General features: G+C 46.5%; 1 protein-coding gene across 1 annotated transcript; it reads right to left on the reverse strand.

Moving 5' to 3' along the window:
* Positions 1-1,100: 1,100 nt before the first annotated feature.
* Positions 1,101-6,002, reverse strand: LOC121473996 (keratin, type I cuticular Ha7-like). Its single transcript, XM_041726827.1, has 7 exons — positions 5,574-6,002; positions 4,433-4,515; positions 3,246-3,402; positions 2,757-2,918; positions 2,545-2,670; positions 1,948-2,168; positions 1,101-1,236 (listed from the first exon to the last, which is right to left on the reverse strand). Exons 1-7 carry the CDS (start codon positions 6,000-6,002, stop codon positions 1,101-1,103), a joined length of 1,314 nt encoding a protein of 437 aa, XP_041582761.1.
* Positions 6,003-13,622: the final 7,620 nt, after the last annotated feature.

The raw sequence follows: 13,622 nt of genomic DNA on the forward strand, positions 1-13,622 counted from the left end.
GATCTGTAAGAGACTTCGGTCATCTCCTTCTGCAGTGTATCTCATCTATAAGAGGCTCAATCCCCAAATAAGCCCCCTAACCCAGTGACTCTCAAATTTGAGTATGAATAGAATCACCCAGAGGACTAAATAAACCAGATTGCTTACTCAGAAAGGTGAGTGATGCCCAAGACTTTGCATTTCCTAAAAGTCCCCAAGTAAACCTGGTACTGCTGGTTGGAGGACCACACTTTAAGAACCACTACCCTAACCCTTCTCATGTTTAATTTTTTTTCCCTTCAAAGCTTCCAAAGTACAGGCTTTGGACCTAATTCAAAGAGACTGGGATTCGAGTCTTGATTCAGCCATTAGCTGCTCCCTCTTTGCAGGGTTTGGTGGGACCCTGTGTCACAAGATCCATAAAGCCCCAGCACTATGCCTTGCTCACCATGCTTACTTTAAATAGAGTATTCTAGGAGGTGCCAGCAGAACTTCTGACCTGAGCTTTTCCTTTGCACAAGGACCAGAGGCTTCATCCTGATAAGGGGGATTTTATTTGGTGCCTGTATTTTAAAAGTTTTGTGAATCTGGCTCTAAATAGGCTTTAGATACCCAGTTACAGCTGGTTATCTCTGAACTGTGCTATTTTGCTGCAGGCCCATTCTTAACTGCAGTCCTCACTGGCTTTGCCACCTCCCAGAACCCCTCTAAGGTGAGAGATCCCCAACCCCTGCTTCTGTGGAGACAGCTGGCTCAAGGGGCCCTCAGCAACACTCTTGATGCGGGGTGGAGACACCGATCACAGGTCTTGGGCTCTTCATGCTGCCAAAGTGAAGTGTATTAGCAAAATAAAAACAAAGATATCTACCACAGCTCAGACTGTGAGGCAACAGAAGGAAGCAAAAGGAGCATCCAAGACACCTTAAGGAGAGGAAGCCCAAATCCAGAGGCCAGGGCTGAGCTGCCAGACTGGAAAGCCCAACAGCAGAGAAGCACTGCCTGGTGTCAGTCTCCTGTCCAGCTGGCTGGGGGAGCAAGGCCTGGGGTGGCAGGCCTGCAGAGTGGAGCCAGCCGGGCTGCAGATGGTTCCCATTTCCTGATTCCTCAGGCTGAGGAGTGTGTCAGCATCGAGATGATGAACAGGTACCACAGGAGGCCCGAGGGGGCCCAGAACGGCAGGGAGAGCAGGGGGTACAGGCTGCAGGGGCTGGACAGAGGGTGCTGGCTGCTGGGGTTGCACATGGGTTGCAAGGGAGCCTGCGGAAAGAAAAAGGTGTTTGGAACACTGCATCAAAAGTGCATGAAAGACTAAAGTACACAGACACTTTCCAATTGGGAAAGCAAAGGAGAATGTAAACCTTGGAGGTCCTGCTAGGCCTAGAAAGGGGTAGCGACATGGCCAGAATTACAGCAGAGGTAAGATCAGAGCTCGGGGGACCCCTGTGCAAAAAACAGCCCTTCCTGCCGCGGGCAAAGGAACAAGGGCAAGAAATGCAGAAAGGCTGGCTGGGCAACAGCAGGCCAGATGTCCACTGCCCTCCCGATTGATGCACAGGCCCCAGTCTTGTTCCTTATTGCTTCATGAGGTATTCTATCCACCTTACCTGTTACACAGGACAAAATGAAAGAATGGCTGCAAATGCCCTTAGCAATTTTTTTTAACATTGAGTATGAAGAATCCCTATTATGAGAATACTTCTTCCAGAGAGAATTTAGCGGAACCTAAATGCGCTGAGCTCTCAGTATTTCAGCTCCCCGTGGCAGTGATTGGCATCTGGGAATGTGACGTAGTCAGCAGAATGGATGGCATGAGCTGAAAAGCTCCCACATGCCTTCCTCTACATCCAGGCAGCTCATCAAGCTTACTGGATAGCAAATTTGTCCCCTTGACATCCCTCCTTTCAAGTCCTCCCCACAAAAGGTCTCTGCTTTTACACATGACATTGGCACAAACATCAGGGTACACACTTGCAGTCCTCGCTCTCCAGAAGTTTCCGGTATGTGTTGATCTCACACTCCAACCGAGCCTTAACGTCCAGCAGCACCTGGTACTCCTGGTTCTGCCGCTCCAGGTCACCCCGGATCTCAGACAGCTGCTCCTCCACGTTGCTGATCAGGATCTGCATCTGGGCCAGCTCCGTGCCAAAACGGGCATCGGCTTCACACAGAGAGTTCTGCAGACAGTCTTTCTGTAATACCAAAGACAGAACCAGATGGAGAATCGTGGACTGCAGCCCCAGTCTCTCCAGTAAGACTGTGACACCCCAAGGTGTTGCCAGGCCTGGAGAACAACCTAGCTCCTGTTAGCACTCCTCAGCTGGAAGAACTAATGACGTGCCATTGCTCATCATTGTAGACCTCAGGATAAATTTTCAGGACCTCGCTCATCTGAAGGAATGTTCATTCCCTCAGCAGCCACATCTATGAGAAAGTTCTTGCAAAGGCAAAGAAGTCGGGGTTTGAACTGTGTCCTGGTCTGTACTTAAGGGAGGCAGGGACTGAACCAGGAACTGCTCTTGGGAATGGGAACCAGGCTGAGTCTTCCAGGTGTGCAATGCAGCTCACCAGTGTGTGCTGGGCCTGAAGCTCCACCTCCAGGGCGTTCACCGTGCGTCTCAGCTCCAGGATCTCCGACTGGCAGCACCGCAGCTCCTCGGAGCAGGACATGTCCTGCTGGCTGATGCTCTCAGACTGAAGCACAAGTGCACAGAGACATGATCAGCAGCCTGCCCGTGTGGAAGCCCGGGTCCCTCCCTGCTCCGAGGCAGCACCCTCACCTGATCTTGGAACCACTCCTCCACATCATTGCGGCTGGTCTGCACCATGGCCTCATAGTGGCACCTCATGTCCTCCAGCACCCTGCCCAGGTCCACGGTGGGCTCGACATCCATCTTAATCTGGAGCTTGTCCCCCAGCTGGCACTTTAGGGTGTGGACTTCCTTTGGGGACAGGAGAAAGACATCCCATTCATGAAACCCCCACTGCCCTCTACCCAAAGCCTCATGTCCCACTTCCCATTCTCCCCAGTGATTTCTCTGTGTGCCTCTGAGGATGGGGCACCACCTGCATTAGCCTAGCAACTTCCAGAGGCTGCAATGAAGAGCAAGTTCCCACTGAAAGCTGGAGCTTACCTCCATAGCTTGTGAGCCTTAACCATGAGGCAGGGCCTACAGAGCTTCCATCCTGAGCAGGAGGAAGAGCTTCATTTCTTCCCCCAAATGAGCCTGAACTTACCCCCAAAAAAATATTACACAAAGGCCACACACCTGCTCATGGTTCTTCTTAAGGCAGAGCAGCTCCTCCTTGAGGGACTCCAGCTGGGCCTCCAGGTCACACTTGGCAAGTGTGAGGTCATCCAACATCCTGCGCAGGCCGCAAATGTCAGCTTCCCCCAGCTGGCAGAGCGAGTGCTCTGTCTGGTACCTTTAGCAGGAAAGATACAGGACTCAGGGTTAGAGGGCAGAGGGGCCCCAGGATATTGGTAGCCACTCCACTGGCCATCTTTCTTCAGTCTAATTGTGAGTTGGCATTTTCTATGTGGCACACTCCCAGCCCAGAAAGCAATGGGGTGTTCCCCCACTCATTTGACATTAAGCACCAATGACAAGCCGGACAAAGAAGCCAGTACTGAGGGTGCTGGGTAGACACATGTCCAGCACCTGCCCTCATGGGCTCATGGCCAAAGGGAAGGTGGCAGCAGAGTAACCTGGCAATTGCCACACCAGGTTGTCCCTGCAGACCCTCATCTTCCCCCACCCCTACTGAGGCAGACTCTGGGTTCTCTCTCAGATTAGAAGCCAAAGGCCAGAATGGGAGGATGGAAATGGCTTTCTTTAGCTCCAGAGGAGTGAGGCTTCCACCGAATTTTGAAGAAAGACTATAAAACACACTGCCTCTTCCTGCTCCCAGGTTAGACCTTCTCAGGTGGCATAAACTTTTCACACATGGGTGCCTCCATCATAGACCATGAAGCATGACTTTTGTTGTGAGTTACTGGTGCTCACAAATTGGGTGGGCTTCAGTGTGGAAATATCCTCACAGAGGCAGCTGAATTTGGTAGGAAATGACCTCAGGGTAGGAAATATGAGGTCGAGTCCCAGTTCTTCCACTCAGTAGCCACATGACTTCAGGTAGGTTGCTTCAGGGCCTGGAGCTTTGTATCCTCACAAAGACAAAGACATCACTGCCCTGCCTACCTCCCCAGGTCCTTGGAACAATAGCAGCAAGTGTATGATACATTCTCAATCACGCTGTGAAGCATAAAAGCTACACAACTGAGGGGCAAAGGAATGTTTTTTCAAGATCTTGGGCATAATGCCCTCTGTTTTATCCTGCTATAACTGTCAGTTTGGGAGCTTAGTCAATTATATCTCTGATGCCAACTGTAACACAAAAGAGAAGAAATCAGAGTAGGTACCTGGCTCCTCCCTCTGCCTGTTGTACCCCAACTCACTTGGTCCTGAAGTCATCTGCAGCCAGCTTGGCATTGTCTATTTGCACAACCAGCCTGTTGTTCTCAGATTTGGTGCACAGAATCTGGGGGAAAGAAAATAGGCCTGGTAATTCACTATCTCCAGAGCCATCAATGGCCTCGAGTCAAAAGAAGTTCCATTGGCTGAGATTCAAATGACAACATCCCCTTGGACAACACAAACTCCCAAACACATAAGAGATGCTAGTGTGGTATAGGAGAGGGGGTGTGTATGAGGATGCTTGGCAAAGGCAAAAGGCATAGAGCCAAAAGAACTGGGAAATGGAAAGGAATAGTGAACTGAACATATAACAGAGACTTAATTTTATTTTGCCAGCCATAATATTTAGCCTGATATGAACAAGATCTGAAATCTAGGCCACAGGACAATGGGCTGGTTATAAAAGGTTTAAATAAAGGCAGATGCATTCTTAATAAGAAGTCCCTTATGCTGGTTGGTCAACTTCCCCAAAGGTCTTCTGTGAATCTAGCCAGGTTTCTGTGGCCCCTACTTGACATTTTTTGTCTTCCTACCTCCAAAACTAAAATATAGGTCCTTAGGAAGCATTGCATTGATTATTAAAGGGGCCAGAAGATATGCAGAAGAGACCAATGCTACTGAATAGCCATATACTGGTTCATGAAGGGCAATAGAACATGCTGCCTTGTACTGCGCCAGAAATTAGGTTGCGCTGATTTTGCAACTACAATGTTATAATTCTAAGTACTGAGACTAAGTAAACATAAATTCAGAATCCTGAATTCTACATCTCATCTTTTACATGGTCCCATTCACCTCCACTCAAGAAATTCTCTTCCCACAATAAAAAAAAAAATTTTTCAACTGAGGCTGTTTTCACTCCCAATCCAGGCCCTTAAAATTTTGTGCAAATGTCAGTAATCTTTTTCTGTAAAGAGCAAGACAGTAAATATTTAAGGCTTTGAAGGCCATGAATCTGTTACAACTACTCAACTCTGCCATTAGAGCACGAAAGCAGTCATATGCAATACACTAAGAAATGAGCATGGCCATGTACCAATAAAACTTTATTTATAAAATCAATCAGTAGGCCAGATGAGCCATAGTTTGCCAACCCCTCATCTGGAGCACTACAAACCTCACCTTCTGCTGGAGCTCCTCAATGGTCTGAAAGTAGGACTGGTAGTCTGGACACGTGCTAGACTCGTGGCATTTGCTTGCCTCTCGGATAGTGGTCTCTAGCTCCTCATTGTCCCTCTCCAGCTGGCGCACCTTCTCCAGGTAGTTGGCCAGGCGATCATTCAGGAACTGCATGGTCACCTTCTCATGGCCATTGGGAGCGCCTTCCCCATAGTTCTCACAGACTCCAATGTTGCCAGGAATGTTGCGGGTCCCTGGCAAGGGGCAAGCAGTGTGGCAGCTGTGGGGCATACAGAGGCTGGGTTGGCCCAGAGGGGTTGCCCCCACACGCAGTCGGTTGGCATGTGCCATGGTGGCTGACAAGTGCAGAGATGCAGCCTTGGCCTCTGAAACCTGTTTACTGCGGAGAGAACTGCAATGATGAGAAGTCATGGTGCTGAAAGCCAGATGTGTGCTTTGCCCACAGTTGGATTTGCTTGAAGTCAAAGCCTTCCTTCTCTTCCAGACCTTATATATGCCTGTAGTGGGTGTTGGTGCAAGAAAACAGGCATTTTCCTCATTAATATTTATGTTGATTCTTATACAATCACTCTATTAGTCAGTGATTTTTGTCTCATATAAAGAGTTAATGAGCTCATGAAAGAGGCCTTCACCCACACAGGATACTTCCCCTCATTCTAGGGTCCTAGGACACAGAGAAAATGTGGCCCACATTCTGTGGTTTAAGTCTCTTTACCCTCTGCCAGCTTATATCTGTGAGATAATTGAGAACCAGAGACATGTAAAATTCCTTCAAGATCTTTCCAACTCTAGTATTCTTTTCCTGCCTCCAAATGTTCCCATCATGGCAAAGTCTAAAATAGTGATCAGTCAGGCACGGCACATTGAGAAAAGCAAAACAAATTAAAATTAGTTTGTTTCAGCAGATGTGTATGGAGTCTCTACTGTGAGATATAGCTTAGCCTGCCTGGAGGGAGGGGGTTAGATTTCAATAAGAATAAGAAAATAAATGACCTTTATTATAAAGGCAATAAGAGAGGGTGCTTAAAAAAAAAAGAAAAGCTACATAGATCTTAAGAAGAGAGCTCACTGAGTGACCAGAGAAAGACTTCATAGAGCAGGGAGCATTTAATATGTGGTTTTTTTTTAATTTTTATTTATTTATGATAGTCACACAGAGAGCGAGAGAGAGGCAGAGACACAGGCAGAGGGAGAAGCAGGCTCCATGCACCAGGAACCTGACGTGGGATTCAATCCTGGGTCTCCAGGATAGCGCCCTGGGCCAAAGGCAGGCGCCAAACCGCTGCGCCACCCAGGGATCCCTAATATGTGTTTTGAATGATGGTTTCCAGAAGGGACTGGAGGAGACACCATCTCTCATAGAGACCAAAATTAACAGAATCAAATGTGTCTGGAAAATGGAAAATATTATAGCTGTGCTGGCCCTTATAATGAAGACACATGCCAGTGCTGGAAAGTTGCATTTAGTCCAGGTTGTGGGAAGCCTTAAATGCCAGGGCCATCCCATATATAGTCTTCAGCTAAAGGCAAATCAAAGGTAGGAATCTGCCTCTGGAAGCTGACTCTCCTCAAATATGAGGAAAAATAAATATTCCAGGTTCCTTATGAAAAGGAGATAAAAGTCTTCTGTATAAACATTAGAGGATAACATCAGGCCAGAACGACAAAAAAGAAACTTAACTTCCAAATTGATTGTGGTGTCTAAAAACTTAATAGACACTTTTTAATTACCCATGGGTCAAAGGAAACATCAGATGAGAAATTAAAGTATTTTAATCTAAATTAAAATGAATATACAAACAGATTTGGGCAATTAAGACTTTCCCTGTGCAAGCGTGAGACAAATAGGCAGTTTGGAAAGTGGCGAGGGGGGACACTTAATGACTGAGACAGGATAATCTGTGATTCCCAAGAAATAAAATTATGTTTTTGTGCATTAGAGCCTAGAGGCTAATTAAGGCGGGCAGTGATTAGTACTTTATGGTGTCTATTCTCAGGCACCTCCCCCTCCTTTCTGGCATCTTGCTTTGTAAGACACTGGTCCTCTCACCCACTGACTCCCTCTTCACCTTGTTTAAGAAGATACATACTCAAGAACTTTGATCTTTCATCTTTTGAAACTTCGTACATTTCTTTGAAATGCACCTACCTTGATTGTCCATTACTTAGCAGACTCTAAATTAAAATTTAAATTTCCTTAATCTTTAGACACACTCAGAGCATCAGAAGTTTTATGGCCTCCTCTATTCCTAAACAAATAAGCCAGTGGCCAGTTGTTCAGTAAGCCATGGAAAAGGGCAGCCAGCCAGCTTCTAGGCTATGCTAACGAAGACGCTGCTTTGACCCCATTCCTAAGATGAATGAATTCACCAGGAGGGGCCCTTGAGGCAGCAGGTACATGTTTTAGGTGGCTCTAAAACATGGAATCTGAACCAAAAGGGATCTCAAAGTCCTCCAGTCCTTTTTGGCATTAAATCCCTCCTGATAACTTTCCAATTCATTGCCCAGTCCACCACTCTCCAGAAGGCCCATCCCACCATTGGCCATCTGGGCCCCTGTAGGTCACAGTTTCCCAGGCTTTGTGCAAGATGCTTGAGTCAAGAGATAAATAATAGCTAACTCTGTCTTCAGGGGCTTACAATACAGAGGACTGTGTAGAAAGTTCTTTATGCAGAGACATATCTACCTCCTGCTGTTTATGTCTATTGCTTTCATTTGTTCCTGCATTCATTCAATAAACATTGAGCGAGTACCCATTCTGTGCCAGGCAGGCTCTGAGGCTGGATGCTGGTGGTATATTAGCAAGTAAATCAAAGAGTTTGCCTTTCATTAATTTACTTTCTAGTTCTACCCATGGGGTCCCACAGAGGATGAGTCCCTCCCACATGGCAGACCTTCAGCTCTTTGTGGCAGATTGTTCTCATCCCCCTCGCCACCCTGAGTACATTCCTCTGAATACACTCCATGGAGTCTCTACTACTCTTAAGTGAGGGCCCTATAATGGAATTTCTGGTGAACTGAGATTAAGAGGCTGCCAGCAGATGACCAGCAGACCTTCTTGCCGAGGACTGTTATGTGCAGTAGGCTAGTGCCACCAACTCTTCAGCCATGATATCCACTCATCTATCAGTTGGTCCCATATACAATCAGTAAGACCCATGGAAACACTTCCCCTTAACTACTCTATGTACAAATATGGGCAATATTCACCAAGGCAGGGTTTACCACCATCAGTGAACTTGTTCCCATGAGCTACTCCAAGTGATTCAGTATTCATATAAGCTCCTCCAATACTCAGAGCCCTCTCAAGGCACCATGAGGGTTGCAATGATGGATCCAAGAAATTCCCATCTCTGAAAAAAGCTTAGAGCTAAAAGAGAAATAGGTCATGTCATTCAAAAGAAAGAGAAGTCACAGAGAGAGCTGCGGGGGTGGGTGCCAGGACATCAAAGAAACTTTATCTGGATCTTGAAAGATGTATAAAATTTGGACAAGCAGAGGAAAGAGAGAAAGGATTTTCTAGAAAAAAAATAAATAAGTATAGGCACACACTCAGAAACAGAACCCTATATGGTGGGCTCCAGAGAAGCAGGGTGCAAACCTCAGGAATCTGCCTCAAAAGAAACAACTTTGAATGAAACAAAAATGTAGACCTCAAGAGTCAAATTACATTTTTAAAGCCTATAAAACTGAAATTTATACTAATTTATGCTAAAAAATGTGGTCTCCTTATATTTTTATAACTTCTACGCAGGTGATTCTCAAACCTCAGACTGCATCAGAATCACCTGGAGGGCTTGCAAAAAGGCTGATTGCCAGGCCCTGTGACAGAGTTTCTGACTCAGTAGGCTTGGGGTCAGGCCCAAGAGTCTGCATTTCTATCAAGTTCTCAGGTGATACTGAGTCTGGGGACTGGGAAGCACACTCATGCTCTCTCTCTCTCTCTCTCTCCCTCTCTCTCTCTCTCTCCCTCTCTCTCTCTCTCTCACACATACACACACACAAACACACACAAACCTATATATTCAGAGTTGATACACACCATATCACATTTGACTACATAGTATATGCTACCTAGTATTGTACTACATACTTCAATCCTTTCAACCACATTGCAAAGTGGTTGCCAGTATCCCATTGTAGAATAAGAAAAAGCTCAGAGCAGTTAGGTTAGCTCAGACAAGCTCACAAATGTAGAAAAGGAAGTCTGAGAAACATTAGCTCAGGTTGGCCAGACCTTCAAGCCCAAGCTGAGGTTCCTAGTCAGCAGCCACAGACACCCATTCCCTCCACGCACTTCATTCAACCAACTGGTGCCATGTTTTTCTCTGGGCTGCACATTCGTTCAAAGAGCTGGAAGTACAGCAGGAGACAGAATAGAGTCCTCTGGAGGTTCTGAGCAGACAAGAGAGAAGACCAAAGCAGCAGTTTAGGAAAAGTAGTGCCCATAATGCACCCGGGATGGGAACGCTGCATCTCTAACACATACTGCAGTGCCCAGTACATAATTCATACTCAGGAACTGTTAAACAAGCCCATGAAAGGCTGGTGGTGCGTGCAAGATAAACTTGGTACAGAGGAGGTAAGGCAGATGGAAGAAGAGGAGGCTCTTAGAAGCCCCCTGGCAGCACGTGATGAAATCCAGCAGTGCCAAAAGGAAGGAGGGATGAGGGGGCAGAGGTGTTACAAGAGGACTCTACCAAAAGACTCTACAAGGCTGAGTGATTTGCTGTATATGGAGGTCAAAGGAGAGAGAGACATCAAAAGTGTCCTTCAGGTCCCTGGGCTCCTGGGACAATAATATGGTGGAAAGGGAAGCCAAGATGTCAAGGCAAAGAACTGGTTCAAGGGAGAAGATGCTGAATTTGAGTTTCAAGAATGTGAAATGTGACCCAGTGGGACTGCCTTCCAGGAGGTCCAAGGGAAAGTCTGGAGCAAGGCAAGAACAGCCCGAGTTGGTTGGACTCACTGAGATGCTCTCCTGAGTTGCTCAGATTTCACACACCTGACAAACAGGTAGAGCGGTTGAGCGAGCCCAGAGGCTCATACCTGAACAGGACAGCGATTCTCAAAGGGAGGATCCCCTCGCCCTGTTGGACAGGAGGTGGCAAGGAAGATTTTTTGGTTAGAGGAAGTGTCGTTTAAAAACAAACAACCTATACTTTAAGTGAGTTGTCTTTTAGCCATGACTGGGTTTGGTATTTATATTTTGAAAGCTAAAACAACATCAAGTGAAAAGTGAGATTTTTTTTGTTTTTTTAACATTTGTTAAAGAGAAGGCATGGATGAGAAAAATAGTTGAAAAACACTAAACTAGATGAAAAAAGACCCAAAAAATGATTCAACAAGATGAGCTCATGAAGATTCCTATAAGTGGCCAAAAGAAGGGGCAGATTTGATTTTGTTCTTAGTTGGGAAGATGAAGGGAGGATGATGAGGGGATGGTGAGGTGGATCACAACACACAAAAATTTGTATCCAAATAAAAAATTCTCCTGTTTGGGGAAGTTTAGAATTCCATCTCGATATTTTTGGGTTTCCGGGTATAAACAGTGGTGGGAGCAGAAGTGTGAGCCCTTCTCCAAAGCTTGCGCAGTGACTGCCAGCATCTGCCCCGGGGCCTGCAGCCAGCCACCCTTATTCCTTCCATTTCCCTGGTATTTGGGAGAAATGGCATTTAGAGTTTAAAAATAAATAAATAAAACAAGCAATGAGTGGAGGAGCCTGCAAAGTCCCACCTAGCGTTATAGTGTGAAGTCTTGGAAAAAATATTACAGAGCAGCACATCAGTAGTGCAGTGTGGTAATCTGAAGACTAGTGGGCTTAGTACTTACTAGGTGGCTCAAAACTGGATCTGGCCCCAAGCCAAAGGAACAGAAGTCTCAGGGGAAAAAAATAACCACCTGGTTGAAATTATTGTGACCAAAGCAAAACTGGATATTGCACCTAGGCTCCCTATAGTCCAACCCGTGAGGATTGTGGGATGTAGGGAGACCAGAGCACAGAATGTACAGATGAAGGAATCCGTCTGTAAGTGGAGAAGTGCTTGAGTTTTGGCACCAGAGGGCGCCCTGAGCTGTCACTCATAATTATGGGTTCTCGTAAAACCAGTGTCCAGGCGCCCTAGGCCAGGCTGGATAGCCACCTGCCAGCCTCCCTAGGTTGCAGTCCTTGCTGTGTCCAAATAGCCTTTCCTACCACACCCAGTAGCCACCGGGGTCCCATAACCAGAGTGCCTTCACCGTGTGACCTGGCCAGGCAAGTGGGAAACAGGCCAGATTTTCATGGTCCTGTCACATGAAAAGGTTTTGGCTACTTTAAGTAAAGTAAAAAAACAAAACAAAACAAAACCTTCCTTATTTGTTAGAAGGAAGCCCACAAGAGCCTGCTTGCCCTTTGACAGCCCAAAGAATGCTTTTTTTTTTTTTAATTTTGGTTAAGCCATTTGGAGTGAAACACTAAGCCCCAACAACAGTGATTGGTTTTCCTTATTGCTTAAAGAAAAGGAGGGTGGTCAAACTTCCAGGCCACCAACGTGGAAATACATGGCCCCGATACTGTTAATAGGTTCTGCTACCACCTATTTAGTCCCTCATTCCTTCTAAGAGGAAAAGATTATCCCTTCTGGTTCTCAGGGAGCCCCATAAACCAATATCCATTGAACACCTTCTCTCGGCCAAGAGTGCTATATGGATTATCCCTCAACAATAGTGAAGGCGAAATAATATTTTTCTAATTTTACAACTGAAGAATAGGCCTCAAGAGAGTGTAGTAGCCTGGCCAACTTCACTTCTCTAGTGTCACAGAGGGTGGAATTTGAGCCCAGATCGGCCCAATTCCAGAGCAAGTGCTCCTTTCCACCATACTATGCTACTATGCAGAACAACCAAATCTGCATTGGTCTTTGGACCAGGGTACACAGGTGAGCCAAAATCAGAGAGTTTCATTCTTGAACATTCTCAGCTCATGCCAGGTGCTAAATTGACTAGCATAGCAAAGAAGGAGCATGATCTCTCAGTGCTCTTCCACCATGTCTGACTGTGACCCCCTGGGCCTGGGTCAGAGCCATATCTGAGAGGTAGAGAAGCATTTGGAACGCTCATGCCAACTGCATTTCTCACCATCGGCACCTCAAAGGGAACAGCAGAAGGGACAAGAGCACTTCTCTCTGGAAAAAAATATGTCCAGGACCCAAACAGCTATCCCCAGTGCCCAATCTAAGAGAGCAGGTGGTAATTCCATGCCTCCGTAAAAGGGCCAAATTGAATGAGAGGAAAAAAACTTGGCTACCTGGCCATGGCAGTTCTCAGCATGACCTCCCTTTGGATAGACTGGAACTCTAAGTTGTGTGATTTTGCTCTTGGACAAAATACCAAGAGGCTGAAGGTGCCAAAAGCATGGTAGGGACATGTTCGTTCTGAGCTGTTCTGAAGGAATTCAAACCTGGCAAACAACACAGCTTCCTTTCACCAGTCTACAGGGATCAATGGGCAAGGTAAGTACACATCCAATGTCAGCAAAGGGCCTTCACCCAGGGGCTAAGACCCTAGGGCCCCAGAGAGATCCTGGCAACAACAAGGCATGTTGGAGCCAATGACCACCCAAGGTCTCGAAGGCCAGAGCTCTTTATCACATCACATACATTGCCAAGCACAAGAAGTATAGCACTTAATGCAGGAAGGAGTTTTATTCACCATTTGGTACAGGAACCCAATTACATCTTAGGAGAGTTTGAAGCACTGGAGTAGAACCAAAATCCCAGAAGAGGTACTGGGAGCAAACAATAGCTTAGGTGAAAGACAACTACAGCATTGGGGGGTGGGGTGGAATGCAGCAAAGGGACACACAGGGAGCCACTGCTTAGAAGTTTCTGTCACACTTTGACTCATTGAAAATGCCTCCAGTGAGTTTGGTCTCCCTGGAAGGAAAACTAAGCAGGTGAGGGCAATCCTAGCTCCAGTGCAACCAGCCTTGACCTCCCACACTGCAACGCAGATCTTCAGAATCGGTTCTCAGTGCTGGTCCCACTGGC

Source organism: Vulpes lagopus, chromosome 12, assembly GCF_018345385.1.
Source record: "Vulpes lagopus strain Blue_001 chromosome 12, ASM1834538v1, whole genome shotgun sequence".
In the NCBI taxonomy this organism is placed as follows: domain Eukaryota; kingdom Metazoa; phylum Chordata; class Mammalia; order Carnivora; family Canidae; genus Vulpes; species Vulpes lagopus.

Excerpts from the sequence above, each read along its gene's own strand:
- LOC121473996 (XM_041726827.1), bottom strand. The coding sequence starts at position 6,002 with ATGACTTCTCATCATTGCAGTTCTCTCCGCAGTAAACAGGTTTCAGAG. Across the intron at positions 2,671-2,756 it reads AGGAGTGGTTCCAAGATCAG|TCTGAGAGCATCAGCCAGCA; the intron begins GTGAGGGTGCTG and ends CTTGTGCTTCAG. Across the intron at positions 2,169-2,544 it reads TTCAGGCCCAGCACACACTG|AAAGACTGTCTGCAGAACTC; the intron begins GTGAGCTGCATT and ends TTGGTATTACAG.